The 15,267-nt window shown below is 38.2% G+C and overlaps 1 protein-coding gene across 1 annotated transcript in view; it reads right to left on the reverse strand.

Annotated features, from left to right (window-relative positions):
• Positions 1-2,384: 2,384 nt before the first annotated feature.
• The window catches only part of SMC6 (structural maintenance of chromosomes 6), a 73,497-nt gene continuing 60,614 nt past the window's right edge, over positions 2,385-15,267 (reverse strand). Inside the window, exons 23-27 of the mRNA XM_024747811.1 lie at positions 13,465-13,590; positions 10,476-10,581; positions 6,959-7,111; positions 3,713-3,810; positions 2,385-2,875 (exon numbers count right to left, since the gene is read on the reverse strand). Coding sequence (XP_024603579.1) covers positions 2,761-2,875; positions 3,713-3,810; positions 6,959-7,111; positions 10,476-10,581; positions 13,465-13,590 — 598 coding nt within the window. The 3' untranslated portion in view covers positions 2,385-2,760. The remainder of the gene's footprint in view (positions 2,876-3,712; positions 3,811-6,958; positions 7,112-10,475; positions 10,582-13,464; positions 13,591-15,267) is intronic.

The following is a 15,267-nucleotide window of genomic DNA, read 5'->3' on the forward strand; positions in this document are numbered from 1 at the left end:
AACTGTGCGGGTGCACTTACAGGCGGATTTTTCCAATAGTAAATACTACACTGCTACCCCATCCACAGATGCACGAGGGAGACAGGAGGAACCGCGTGGGTGGAGGGCCGACTATAAATTAAACTCGGATTTTAGACTGCCCCATACCGCTGTGTTGTTCAAGGGTCAACTGTATTCTCATCAGCAAGTCTCACTGCCTGTGGACTTCGAATCTGAACACTTCTATCTCGACCACTCTGGTCCAAGTCTCCATGACCTCTGACCTGGATCACTGCAAAAGCCTCTAATCCTAACCTATTCACACAGCAGCCAGAGGGATTCTTTGAAAATGAAAAAAAAAAAGACAAATGTGATTAGTTTTAATGAAACAACATTTAAGTAATATTGTTACTCATACTGATCATCGACACTGCAGATTCAGGCATTGCATTCTTCTGAGTATTTTCCAAATTTTCCCTTCTCCCCTCCTCCCATTCCCTGGTGCCTTTTTTTTTTTTTTTTTTTTTTTTTTTTTAACAGGCTCCGGACGCGCAGGCTCAGCGGCCATGGCTCACGGTCCCAGCCGCTCCGCGGCATGTGGGATCTTCTCCCACCGGGGCACGGACCCGCGTCCCCTGCATCGGCAGGCGGACTCTCAACCACTGCGCCACCAGCGAAGCCCCACATTTGTCATTTTTAAGAACGATTTTAATCATGTCTAACCCAAAGTTATGAAAAGGTAGGATTTAAAGGTCCAAGGAAGCATTTCTTCCCCAGGATTTCACGACTCAGTTCAGTCATTCCTGCCCTGCTGATAAAAACCAGGGGTGGAAGAGTCATCTCTATGAAGTATTCAAGTCACTATTCATGAGGAGGCTTGATTCTGTCAATTATAATATCTTCCCCAATTCACAAAAGGATGACTTTAACTACAGGTAAATTTAAAGTTTTATTTTTAGAAGTTACACATATTTCAAAAAAGCAATTTCTTTTTATTCTAATTAATATTACCATTAATTAGAATATTAATTGAAAATATTTTCACTTACGATAGTTGAAACCCAAACTTTGTGAGGCCAAAGCAATGAATAACCTTCAACTCAACAAGAGATGCCTGGATACCTGAGGATTCTACTTCCTTTTCTGTATTAAGAAGCACATTAAAAAACTACCACAAAATTTCAGACACTGAAACTGTTCAGCGAATAAAAGTGTATGCATTTGGTATATTCTACTTCATTTTTTTTATTTGAAAAAGCACATGTATGTTAAAATAGTTTTGATACAAATGAATTATAAATGTACCTTTAAAAAAATCAGACTTTGTATTGTTAGTGGAGGATGTTTAAAACATGCGGCACACATTTTCTCTCTCTGTAAATTCTTAGATTAGAAAAGCACAGTTTCTGGACTTCTCATTTACCAATGGATCTCAATTTAAGATTAAATTAGACTCTCTCCCCTCACCAAAAACAAAATCCAGTTTTTCTCAGTAACTACAGAAGTGTCGCTGCTTTTAAAGTACTGTCTTTTTCTTAAAATACTTCCTTTCAATTTCACAAATATTTATTGCTAGCAATATAGGGAATTCTTCTTGTTGGTATCCACGTCTTTCTAAAAAGGTTAGCACTAATCCTAGTATCAAACATAGAGAATGCAAGCAGGAGTTCTACTCATGTTTTCTTTTTAAAAAAATTCATAAATACCGTTGCTTACAACAGGCTATATTTTATCATTCTAAGGATCACACTTTTTAACAACTCTAAAATCAGGGTGTGTCTTATAAACTGACATCAGCTCCCTATCAGCAGCTGGGCCTTTGGCTCCCAGCTACTTCTCTGCTCCAGGGGGAGCTGTCCTCTGCCCCAATTTCCCCAGCCCTCTCCTCAGCCTGGTCTGCACAGTCCCTCTGGCCTGTGTCCTCTCTCGGCTGAGCCAGAGCTTGAGACGCTTTGGACTGCAAACTGCGGGACTTTAAAGCAAGCAAGCAATCACGCTGCAGGTCAGGACGCACCAGTGGGTCATAACCCAGTTCCGACACAGGCTGGACACTTAGTAGGGTGGATGATGGTTAAGGGACTCAGAGAAAGGCACCATGTCAGGACTGGCAGTGCTTTAGTAAAGCTCCGAGAACGTGCCTTAACAGAGAGCATCTTAAATGTGATGAAACACAATAATTGAAACTACCGTCCCAATCTGCAATTGTATCTCTAGGGCTGAAAATGACCTGTGCAGGGATCGTGACCAGAGTTCCTACAGTCCTGTGCGGGTCCCTCCTCATTAATAAGCACAAAACAGACAATGAATCTATTGTAAACTGGTCCCTGTTCACAGCCGGCCTGGGCGCCGCCCCACCCCCTGCAATGAGAATAATGTAATATTCTGGAAAAGCAAAACTAACTATAACCGGGTGATCAAATCTTTATTTTAATTCTTACAAAATACTATAGAAATGAACCCAAACGAAACAGATATGTACATGTACGTATGTACAAAATTTTAAACTTCTGAAAAAGAATCTATAAAAGTAGATGGTTAGAATGAAAAACAAACAAACTTAAGAAGATTTAAAACCAGTACTATGAAGTTGATTTTCTCAAAGCAAAGTAATTATAATTTTAAATTGCGGGCTGTGGCCGGTCTTCTAGGCTTATCGTGTCAGATACATGAGTCAGTCTCCATCGCAGAATGTCTTCAGTTTCGTTTTATTTCCCATAGTCCCGGGCGTCTCCCCTTACACGTCTTTCAACATGAGGGTGTGGCACAGTCAGCCACAGTAAATCAACCCTGGTCTTCTTCTTCTCCTTGAGACACAGGTCGGAAAGGCAACGTAGTTTGTCCTCTTTCAGGGTCAGACATTCGAAGAATTCTGATCAGTTTACTTGCTGGAAGTGAACTAGAGGAGGCAAAATTAATTATTCCAATTTCCAAGAAAATTTTTTCATAAAAAAAAAAAAATTCTAATACTACCTCATGAAAATATAAGTCTAAATGGCTGCTAATGGGGGGGTATGTCTGATATCTGGAATTCTAGGAGAAATATAACTTGCAATAGGGAAATAAATTTTCATTTTTAAAAATTAACTTCCTGCTAAATGCCATGGGTTTTCAGTTTGGAAGAAAAAGAAAATGAAGGAGATTTATGTATCAACTAACTCTTATTCTTCTTGTCTAGTCAGGAAGGAGTCACCTGAATATTTCCAGTCATAAACCTGAGTACCCACACGATCGAGTGACCACTTTAGAGAAAGAATATCAACGTTTAAGTGGCACAGAGCCTGACACCATGGAGGTACCTAATAAACGCTGACTGACAGCAGAGCTGCGTTGTCCATTTAGGAAGACTACTACTTCTCCGTCAACAGGAAAAGAATCACGACTAGGGAAATCATGAATCGCTTCTCCAGTCGAAGCAGAGTTACTAAAATTACTTTATGTTAGTTGGGTCATGGTAACCACAGAAGAGCAGATTCAAAATAGAAGTATTAACAAGTCAATAATCATATTCAGTTCAATTGCCTCTGTTAATGGGAGATAACACAAACAAAATTTTAAACATCTATACGGGAAAACTACCTTCGATCTCTGGAACTAGAGTAGGGGTTAATTTTTCTTTTGACTGGTCATTTATGCATTTGCATTTTAAAATTGAGAATATAAAAGATTTCTCACCCCTTTTTATATACTTGATATATATATATATATAATTCATAGAAGAGTTTTAAAAAGTTACCTCATGCTTTGAGGGGTAAGCAGGATAAACTGCCTGAAGCGCTGGGAATCTGCCATCTTGAGTATCATATCCACCGCAATTCTCCGGTTAACCATATCCTGGAGAACAGAGGCAGAAGTCAGAGGTGCTGCTGTGTCAATCATGTTCCTGTGAAAGGAGCATTCTACTGGTTGTTATGAACCCCTGGATTTTTATCCAAGGATCATCCATTATCTTATCTATAATGCCAAGCAATTCATACATACTGTGAAAGATAGTATCTAAAATTATTAGGGGAAAATAACTGAATAACATGTATCTTCCAGGAATTCCTATAGTCAAAGCATAGCCCCTTGCCTCAAATATACTTAACAATTAAAATAATCAGAAAATAGTCAAAAGATACAACTAGATGTTGCAGAGTGAATCTAATTTCTACAGTAATATTTAATTACTCAAGAGAACAGTATCAAAGATGACCAGTTTCAAACTTACTAAGTCTCTCACGTTTTCCCTCAATGATTAAGGTGTTCTAAAAGCTCCGTCCCCATCACCTTCTACAATTTGTACAATGTGAATCGATTTGAATTTACAGACTAATTTCTCAGCTGAATCTTTAAAATAAGTTAAACAGCACATCCATGTATAGGGAAAAAATGCTTGGTTATAACAGGTTTTGACTACAGGAATTAAACTGTGTGCTTACATTTTCTGAGTTAAATAACAGAAAAAACAAAAGTCAAAGTACCTCTCTCCTCCCTTGGAAACTCCTGAAATTTGAAAACACAGACAAATGAAACCGCGTGTGGCCGTACTGTACAGCGTGGCGGTTTAGAACCTGGGCTCTGGAGACCGACAGGGGCCCTGCACTCCAGCTACACTGCTCAGTGGCTCTTACTCTATAAATTCTTCCATCAGGCATATCCCTAAAGTAATCTAACTTAACGTTAACAGAAGTGACCGGAGCTTGCCCAAAGTGAAAACTGTCCTTTCAAAACAATGCCTTGGGGAAGCCCATCATTTAATAACAAAGCTGCCAAGGCACCAAGAAATATTTATTCATTTCCACTGGATTGGTTCTCAGAACTTGGGTACGTTTTTCTGAATAATTTCAATGAGGCAAAATGTCACTCTGACTAAGAACCTGTAAGTTTCTGAAAGAGAAAGAAATTGTTCAGAATTAAATTTGACTTATAAGATGGGTGATAAGTCTACATAATAGCATTTTGGACAAAAATATTATATGGAAAGAGCAATCATCTTCTATGATTTGTGAATCAGCTTTGAAGCCAAATCTCAGAGGAATTTCTAACTAATCTTCAGCAGTGACAGCATAGAAAAAAAAACCACTGAAGGATTATACAGCACTTACAAATGTGAATTCTGATTTGTAAATAAGCATTTTCTAAATCCTAATTATGGGCTAGGCATTAGGAGTTAGAAATATGATTAAGACAGAGTTGACAACTTCAAAATTGAAAATTTGGTGGGTGATTCAGACATGAAAATAGGGGATTGCAATAGAATGCAAAATATATATCATAATAAAATGTGTATAATATATAATATTAGATCCTATAAAATATAAAAATAATATAATTGCACGAGTGGATGTCAGGTAGTGTTGAGGGAGCTCTGAGAAGTCCCTAATCCTGCCTGGCAGGGTGGTGGTCATGGAGGCTACATAAAGGGGACATCTGAACCGAGTCCTGAAAGATGAGTCGGAGTGTGACATACAACGAAGAAGAGCACAACGGGCAGAGGCGCAGAGTCTGGAAAATCACAAACAGCTTAGTCCAGCTGAAAAAGTCAGTGGCTACCGTATCATGAAGGGTTTCAAAGTCACCCTTCGGAATTAAACCAAAGATTTTCAAGCAAGTGAGTGACTACAATTAGATTTATTTTAGAACTATAAACCTGGCAAGACAGTGAAGGAGGAACTGAGAAGGGGCAGGATTAAAGTCTGAGAGTGTGGACAGGAAGTGATGACAACACGCGAGAGGCGAGGACAGGAGAGGTAACAGGAAGGAGCAGAGGGCGGGGACCAGGGAGATACTTGAAAAGAGAAGAGATAGGGGTCAGACTTCATGTGTAACGAGGAAAGAAGAATCACAGATAAATCACTGGTTGTGCAGTTAGGTGTTGGGTTGGAAATGGCAATTTGCAACTAATCAAGGAAAAGAATTCAGGAAAAGGAAGGCTTGGAGGAGAAAAATTCAGACTCAGACACGCTGAGTTTGAGATGTGGGTTGTTCACTAGATGGTTTCACAGGTAGTCGAGCACACGGGTCCAGAGAACAAGAGAGATGTCAGAATGAGATGCTTAGCTTTGGGAGGGATCCAAACGTAGACAGCAGCCTGTGGGACTGTGTGTGTGTGGGCTGGGGGTAGGTAGAACGTGATATCCAGGAAAATTAACACCACTATGAAAAACAAAGAAGACCTCAAACATTTAAGGGCACCCGAATTAGGGGAGGCAGACTGGCACACGGAGAACGAAGAGGAGGTGAGAAGACACAGTTTAAGAGATGGAAGGTCAGTCTGTGGTCAGTCACCAAATTAAAGTTCTTATGATTTTCGCTAAACAAGCTTTGCTGGAGTATTGTCGTCTAAACCCAGATTACAGTAGATTTAGTAAAGAAGGAGGCATGAAGCAGTAAAGAGAATGGTTAACAGCTGATTTGGGAGGCCCTACTGTGCGCCCACACCATAGTGAGCACATTACAGATAGGACCTCACTGGAGCCTCGCTCTAACCCTACAAGGTAGGAAAGGTTAATCATCTATTCTATAGATGAAGAAACTGAGGCCCAAAGAGGATAGATATCTTGCCCAAAGTCAGCTGGGGAACTGGTGACAGAGGTAGGTCTCAATCTTCAGTTTTTTAACTTCGAAGTCCAGTGTCCTCGCTCCCTCCTGTTACACACACTGCTGTTTTGAAAAGTATGGCTGTGCAGGAAGGGAGAGAGAACAGTGGCGAGAGTCAGGGAAAGCAAATGTGGGGAACTGCTTATAATTATGTGTACAAACGGAAGATGGAAGCAAACTGGGGAAAAGGCTGCAAATCCAGGACAGGGTCCCTGCCAGTGTGGTGTGTTAGCAAGGGCGAGAACTGGAATTCTTTGGTTCTTCTCTATCACTTATCACAGACAAAACTATCAGAGCAGGATCTTTTCTGTTATGGGTAAAACTAAAGAGTGAATTGCTTCCTTTCAAAATACACATTTCAAACAACCAAAAAATTAGAGAATTTAAAAGTCAACACTACCATGTAGACATCAAACTCATCCAGGCATCTGAAAGGAGATTCAGCAATGGACCACAGAGAAAGAATGAAGCAAACTGTGGAAAAAGAACGTTCACCGCCAGATAAGGCCTTCATGTCATTGAAAGCGGCTTTGTTTCCCTCTCCAGGCTGAACCTTGAATGAGTTGACAAAAAACAAAGTATAGGAAAAAAACAGATTAATTTCTTTACAAAAAAGATTGGCTACCATTAGAAAGGATGAGTTTATAGTAAAAAAGAAGATTTAAAAAAATCATTTAGTGACTTGGAAACGACATCTATTCTATTCAAAATATTTTAGAGTAAAACAGTGAGCTGTGTAACGGTGGTTTCTGTTTTATTGTGAGAGAATCAAACTGAAAACAGTTTCTCGCCATAACCAGATCTAACATACCGAAAGTCCAAAGTCTTAATAATAAAAGTACCAACATTAGTCCGGTTTCATTTTTTGCATGTAGATATCCAGTTTTCCCAACATGATTTATCAGAGACTATCCTTTCCCCATTGTATATTCTTGGCTCCTTTGTCAAATATTAGTTGGCCAGATATGCCTGGGTTTATTGCTGGGCTCTCTATTCTGTTCCATTGGTCTATGTGTCTATTTTTATGCCAATAGCATACTGTTTTGATTGCTATCGCTTTGCAACATAGCTTCAAATCAGGAAATGTGATGCCTCCGGCTTGTTCTTTTTTCTCAAGATTGCTTTGGCTATTAGGGGTCTTTTGTGGTTCCATACAAATTTTAGGATTGTTTTTTCTTTTTGTGAACAATGCCTTTGGAATCTCGATAGCGACTGCACTGAATCTATAGATAGCTTTGGATAGTATGGACATTTTAACAATATTAATTCTTCTGGTTCATGTACAAGGGTTATCTTCCCATTTATTTGTGTCTTCTTCAATTTCTTTTAACAATGTCTTAGTAGTTTTCAGTGTATAGATCTTTCACTTCCTTGGTTAAATTTCCTAAGTAGTTTATTGTTTTTGATGCTATTGTAAATGGGATTGTTTTCTTTACCTCCTTTTGTCAAACACTTTAAGTGCCAAGTTAATCTCTTGCTACTTGAATTCTAGTGACATCTAGTGGTTAAACTGCTTTCAAAGTAATTACTGAATGTCAAAAGGACACAGGACCAACTTAAAGAGGCTCACACTGGCCAAAGAGTAACAGCAGCAATCAATTGAAATACATAACTCTCTCTTAAAAGTTTCTCTTAGTAAGTGTTCATGGGAACAATATAAAAGTAATTAGCGAGATAACATTTTCATATAATTTCCTAAGAAGACAGTATAAGTAACATTTGAAGGAACTCGGTTTCATTTTAAGAGAATTCCAGATATACATATATGCACTCAAGTTGAAAAAACAGAGCACCAACCAGTTTTATCATATGTGTTTTAAGAGATACACAGCTTCACGTATTTTCCAAAACACTATTTGAAAAATTATTTGGTTCTCAAGTGAGCATTCACTTATATTTTAATCTTCTAAGGGTTATAAAAAATTCTGAATTTAAACATACACTGAAATTTTATATTTATCATCTGAAGTCTGAATTCTCTATGAAAATCCAAACTCAAAAACAACATTAACATAAGCAGTAAAAAGCCAAACAAAACCAAACACACACACACACACACACACACACACACACACACACACACACACACCAGAACAGTAAGAACTAAGAAACAGGATGCAGTCTTTTGCTCCCAAACTGCATCTTGTATCATTCTAATGAATTAAGCCCCAGATAAATTACGGAGATCTAGATTTTATCCCTGGCCTATTAGTAAATCTATCATGGGCCTTCTTCTTATTTGTAAAATGAAGACGAGAAAACTTGAAGATTCTTAAAGCAATAATAGTCTGTTGAATAACAGGAATGATAATGTCAGAAAATCTAGTTTCAGTTGTCTTGAACAGCTATGGCTCTGGGGATAAATTATCCAAACACCTAATATTTTCTTTTACTAGAGTATAATTTTTACTAGAGTATAACTTATATACAGTAAAGAACACAAAGCTTAAGTGTTTAGCTCAAATAATTCTGACATATACGTACACATATACACGCACACCTGGGTAACCACTACTGAGATCAAGACAGGACATTTCTAGCATCTCAGCAGATTCCCTGTGTCCTCTCCCGTCAACTACCAACCCCTAAAAGGTAACCACTATTTTGACTTTAATTACTGTAGATAAATTTTACTGGTTTTTGAAGAGTTCTGAAAAGAGGAATTGCTTTAATAGACCCTGCAAGACAGGTTTCTAAATTAGTTCTACCAAATTATACTCCCACTAGCAAGGTATAAGCGTTCTAAGTCCACAACCTCACCCACACAAGGTATTATCAGTCTTGTTCATTTTAGTCACAATAATAGGAGTGGGATAGTAACTTATTATGGTATAAACTTGTATTTCTCTGATGACTAGCGATACTGAGCACTTTTTCATGTGCCTATTCACCACTTGGCGAATTAATGACTTTTAACTGTTTTTAAATGTATTGTCATTCTTTTTCTCAATTATTATTATTCTTAAAAAGTTTTAGATGGGTTCTTAGTTGCATATCTGTATGGCAAATTATTACTTATTCTAAGTATTAAAATGGAAGTATAAAATTTATGGCAACTAAGAATAGTACACAAATATTTGAAAAGTTTGACCCAATTATTTAGAGTGAGTAGCTGCTTTTGACCTCCTGACTCACTTTTTTTTCTTTTTTTTTTTTTTGCGGTACGCGGGCCCCTCACTGTTGTGGCCTCTCCCGTTGCGGAGCACAGGCTCCAGATACACAGGCTCAGCAGCCATGGCTCACGGGCCCAGCCGCTCCGCGGCATGTGGGATCTTCCTGGACCGGGGCACGAACCCGTGTCCCCTGCATCAGCAGGCGGACTCTCAACCACTGCGCCACCAGGGAAGCCCCTGACTACACTATTTTTAATGCTATATCCCACACTCCTCCTTTAATGCATGTGACTGTGATAGAATCCAGACACACAGACTCCATAATTTGAAAGTGGTGGCTTCCTTTATACAAAAGAGGCTAGATCTAGGGATACCTTCCAAAATAAGTAGCACAAAGACAATTACATGGGGTCGAACATTCTTTGAGTAATTCTTTTCTGGCTTCCTACAGTGGGGCCAGAGAATACAGACTTTCTATAATGTCCCACGTAATTTAAAATGCTATATGAATTTTAAAAAGGAACCAGTGGAGTTTAAAGAGAAGGTAAATATTTATCACTGAAAATAAAACTCCTAATTATCACCATAAGAAAATAATGTGGCTGTCTGGGGGAAACAATAAAAAGCTAAAGTAATGGCTTCAGTCAGTAAAATCAATTTAATTTTCAACACTTTGGCAAAGATTATCTTTAACTTCAAAGTAAGTTATTTTGTTTTCCAATGACAACAGATCAAAATATCATCAAAAGAAATGAAGCAGCTAATTCTCTTAATGACTAACATGCGAAGAGTTAAGATACTTACAGATATAGTAAGAGTTTCATTCTTGTGGTCAAAATTCATTTTTCCACAATAGGCCCGCTGAGATAGTAAGTTGTCAAAGTACAATTTGCATCGTAAAGTCAAACACCTTGAAAAAAGAAATTGGGCATATTAAAAAGATTACAGAGATACAGAACTGTATATTCAGCATGATCTTTACACCAGCATGTAAGGCCAGATGAAAATATGCCAAGATGTTAACACTGGTGCCCATTTAATAGGTAAAATTTTAGATGATTTTTGCCTGTGTCTTTATATTTCGTTCATGTCTCCACATTTTTACCACTTCATTTCCTTTTATAATAAACAAACATCTATAAAATGAATAAAGATGTCATCCCATATATAATGAAACCCATTATATTACAGTCAGTCCATATGAATGTATCAATCATTCAACTAATTTATATATCACCCTAATACAGAAGACATGAATCTTGTCCTTGAGAGGATTAAACTCTAGTAGTGTTAAGATAATGGTAAACTGCCTATTCATTTGCCTGTCTCCTCCTAACTTTACAGTAGCAAAAAGGGCAAAGCCAATCTCTTAATCATGTTGTACCTGTAATACCTTACACACTGTCTAGCACAACGTGAACTTCACTTATTTGTCATATGGCATTCTGCTGTAAGAAAGAGCTTTCCCTTCTTCCTCATTTATTTACTTACCACCTTTCTATTTTTAAGGACGCAGTCACAGATTCTTATTTTATTCATTGGGTTGTCATCCATTACTGTTCTTATTTATTCTGGTCTTCAAATTGTCCCAGATTTTGCCAGTGGAGCCCCTTCAAGCTGCCTATGTCCTTTTATCATGACTCCACATTTTGGGGAGGCACTTCCTTACTTTCTGGCATAGCAAGAGGCTCATCTATATCTTCCCTGCTCTGCTCCGGTATCATCAGCCATTTCTCAAAGGAGCCTTGGTTCCTTTTGTTGCGGAATGGTATGCAGAAAATAAGATCTAGGTGACAGGTGACTGGCTATTTTTCTTGACATCTTTGCTCCTTAATGAGTCTAAGGCTCCTTTTTTCAGAATAACTATCGTTTTATTCTTTTCCCTCCCAATTCCCTTCCTAAACTGTATTAAATCTCCACATTCGAAAACACTGTTAGTCTGAGTTTTCTTTTGCTGCCACAACTACTGCTAGCTGGTTTTCAGAATTTTCTGTTAACTTTTCTTTCTTTCAATACTGATACGTATTCTTTAATTGCTTCCACTCATGGGATGACTAAAAGAGACTGTCCTCATAAAATGGCAAGGTTCTCCAGTGTAAAGAGATAAAGAATTTTAAAAATTTGACCATTTTTATTGTCCTCCCAAGATTGGTTAGCAATATAAAACATGTCAGTGGTGAAGAAACCTATCAAGATAGAAAACTAAATAAGACCAATACCTTTACAGAAAATATTCTAAAATTTTCTGAATAGCAATATGAAAATGAACCCTACTGCTTCTGGAAAAGACACAGTAATAGGCATTAGATTTACTCTTCTGCGTGAAACGACTAGAAAACTGGACAAAATCTATGAAACAAGAGTTTTTGGACTCTGAACATCAGACATCGCAGACAATTCCAGTCAAAAGAATCTCTGAAAGATGGGAAACAAACAAACTGAGCCCTGTGAACGCCCCAAGTTACTTTTATGTTGAGCGTAAAGGGGAGTGGAAACCCAAGCAGAGTCCAGAAGTCTTTCTGTTTAGGGGTCTGGGGCGGTCAAGGCACCTCCGGTTCACGAAGCAGCACAGAGAGAGCTCCAGAGGACCACAGAGGCGGGTGGGAGAGCCTCAGGCTGAGCACCTTCCTCCTCAGTGTCCGTGTGAGGATACTGCCCGAGGCTGGTGAGAGGAACACCCAACAGAACCAGAAACAACCCTCGAGGTCACCCAGAGCCAGGAATAGTTCATATTCCCAAAGGCATGAATGGAATAACCTCACAACATATCAACAGAGGACCCAGAAGAACACAGCTGCACAGGTAGGAAAAAAATCAGTCCTTCACCAAAGCCTGCTCTGGTCCCACCTAACAAAACTGCAAGGCAGCCTCAAAAGGATAAAATTAAAAACTCTTTAAGTCAAGTCCTAATAACATGCATATAAAACTGAAATACACATTTCAAGAACTAAGCTATAGTTTAGTTAAGGAATATGGTCAAACATGCAAAGCCCGTTTCTCATTATGGCTTTATTTGAATTTCCCCATACGTACTAGAGCTAAATTAAAAAAAAAATTCTATAGTCTTAAGATTATAGTTTTTGGTATAAGTACAGTTAAAATGCATGTTACTGAGGGACTATCATGGGGAAAATAGAGGTTAGGTGGAAAGACTAGGGCTGCCTTGGATCCAAGTATATCAAAGGGTAACCCTACCCTATAAACTGTCCTTTATTTCTGTTGCTTGTGATTTTAGCTGAGGTTAACTTATCTCTGTCAATCTGCACATTTCTGGGTATATTAATGACATCCAGTTTTGCGGATCCTGTATTCATTCATTCAACCAATATATATCAAGTTTCTACTATATTTCAGGCACAGTGGTAGGTACTGGGGATACAGCAGCAAACAAAACAGATTCTGCATCCATGGAGCTACACCATTCTAGGAGATCATGGTAAACAGCTGAGAAACTGCCTTAACATGTCCCATCAAAACTCGTATGCCTTAAGAACATGCAATGTCCAAGAGTGAAACAGTCTGTTAACAGAACCAATGAGCTTCCAAATGACCCATTTGAGCATAGACTGAACAGCCATCTATGAGTTATCCAGTAAAGCATATCTAATGCAGTTTAAGTTTAAAAAGCTCACTATAAAAGTCCCTTCAAATCCGGGATCCCAAGCACTACCACCATTTCTTTTCTGAATAAATCATGCAAGTTCTTTTAATTTTATTATTTATAAGCGAGAATGTGAAAACGAAGAAAAAACAAACACGTACAATATGTGGTAATTTTTTTTAATACACTTACCTTCTAAATTGTTGATACGTTTTATATCTATGGGTCATTATTTCTTCCAGTAATTTAATAAACCTTTTTAAAGTCCTTACTTTGTTATCCAGATCAAGATAGGTTTCTCTTGCTTCTTGATATTGCCTATTTTATGAAAAAAATGTTAAGTAAATAAATGCCATTCAATGAAACATAAAGTAAAATCTCAAATATATTTAATAGGAAGAACAGGGAGTGCAGGGAGTGCTGAGAGGGCCCAGCAGTAGCAGGTTTCATAAATCTCCAGACAAATACACTGCCAGAATGCGAGCGTGCTGCCCCGACTGGGGAGAGCTGTTAGCAGGGCTGGGCAGAAACAAAGTGCAAGCCCTAGAGAAGGCAGAGAAGGTAAGTGAAGAAAAGTGCCCAAGTGGGGCCCAGAGTGGCAGATCGTAAGAGAATACCAGCAAATACAGATCTTCTAGCAAGGAAGGGATCACACCAGAAGGCAAGAAATGTTCCCCTTAGTGACACATGCCAGTGCAGGAACAGAAGAACACAGGTTGGGCATTAGGATCCCCCTAGCCCCAGCGTGAACGAGACAAGGTCAAAGAGGCCAGGAAGACACGGCTTCTCAGAGTGCTACTGTGGAAGTAACAGCTCATTGCCGTAGAGAGGGAGAGAAAGATCCTGACAAAGGATGAAGGGCGAACCAAGGCCAAGGCTCTCAGTCATCCATCCCATCCTCCTTCAAATGTCCAGTCCCAGAGAATCCAACCAATTAAAAAACGAATAACAAAAAAAGCACAAACAAAGCACACATACAAAGATATTTATGGGGGGAAAAAAGCGCTGGGAAAGAGCAGCAAAACTCTCTCTACAGACAAAGAAAACTTATTACAACAATGTTGTCACAAAGCAGATTAAAACCGTAATTGAACACGATAAATTAAAACAAAAGAAAACAAAACAAGACACAAGTGCTACCAGGAAGGAACACCTCAAAGCAGAAATGAAAGAACTGAAGGAAAAGATAAATCAAGGAATTCAAAGCTAACAGACAGGTAAACAACAACAGGTTACAAACAGACAAGAGGAGGAGAAGCATGAACTTGCAGAACCCAAGGTGGGACAAGGGAGTGTAGACAAAAAGCAAAAAAAAAACAAAGACATGAGACAGAATGAGATGATGCATAGGAACAAACAGACAACACAGAAAACATCAACAGACAGATGAGAAATGAGAAAAACAAACAAAACAGGAAAAAACCCCACATAAAATGGTTAGACAAAATAACTAGAGAAGAAAAAGTACATGCAACATATGTATAACTGAAGACCTCTAAAAAGAACACTAGACAACAGAAAATACTTAAAAGTAAAATACCAGAAAACTTTTAACAAGTAAGACTTAAATCTATATATTTAAAAAAAAAAAGCACTGTGTATACCAAGGAAAGGATCACAGAATTTGACATTCTGGATAAGTTATAGAACTTAACAGACGAGCATCATAAACACAGATACTCAGGAGAACGAGGATTTTATACTAGGCTAAACTCTTTCAAACTCAAAAGCTAGAGACAAAGTTTTGAACTTGCAAAAACACAAAAAATATTACTCCTATGGCCATTCTTAAGGAAAAAATTAGAGGACCAATAACTTTTCAAATGGCTAAACAGCCATTTGGAAAAAGATAAAATACATTCCTCACATCAAAAATATTCACAGAAAAAGAAATATAAATAAATGGTCCTTAAGACATGAAAAGATGTTAACCACATTTAATAGAAGTGAAATGCAAATTCAAATTACACTGAGGTGTGTATGTATATATATATA

Source organism: Neophocaena asiaeorientalis, unplaced genomic scaffold (genome assembly GCF_003031525.2).
Source record: "Neophocaena asiaeorientalis asiaeorientalis breed wild unplaced genomic scaffold, Neophocaena_asiaeorientalis_V1.1 scaffold84, whole genome shotgun sequence".
Lineage (NCBI taxonomy): Eukaryota > Metazoa > Chordata > Mammalia > Artiodactyla > Phocoenidae > Neophocaena > Neophocaena asiaeorientalis.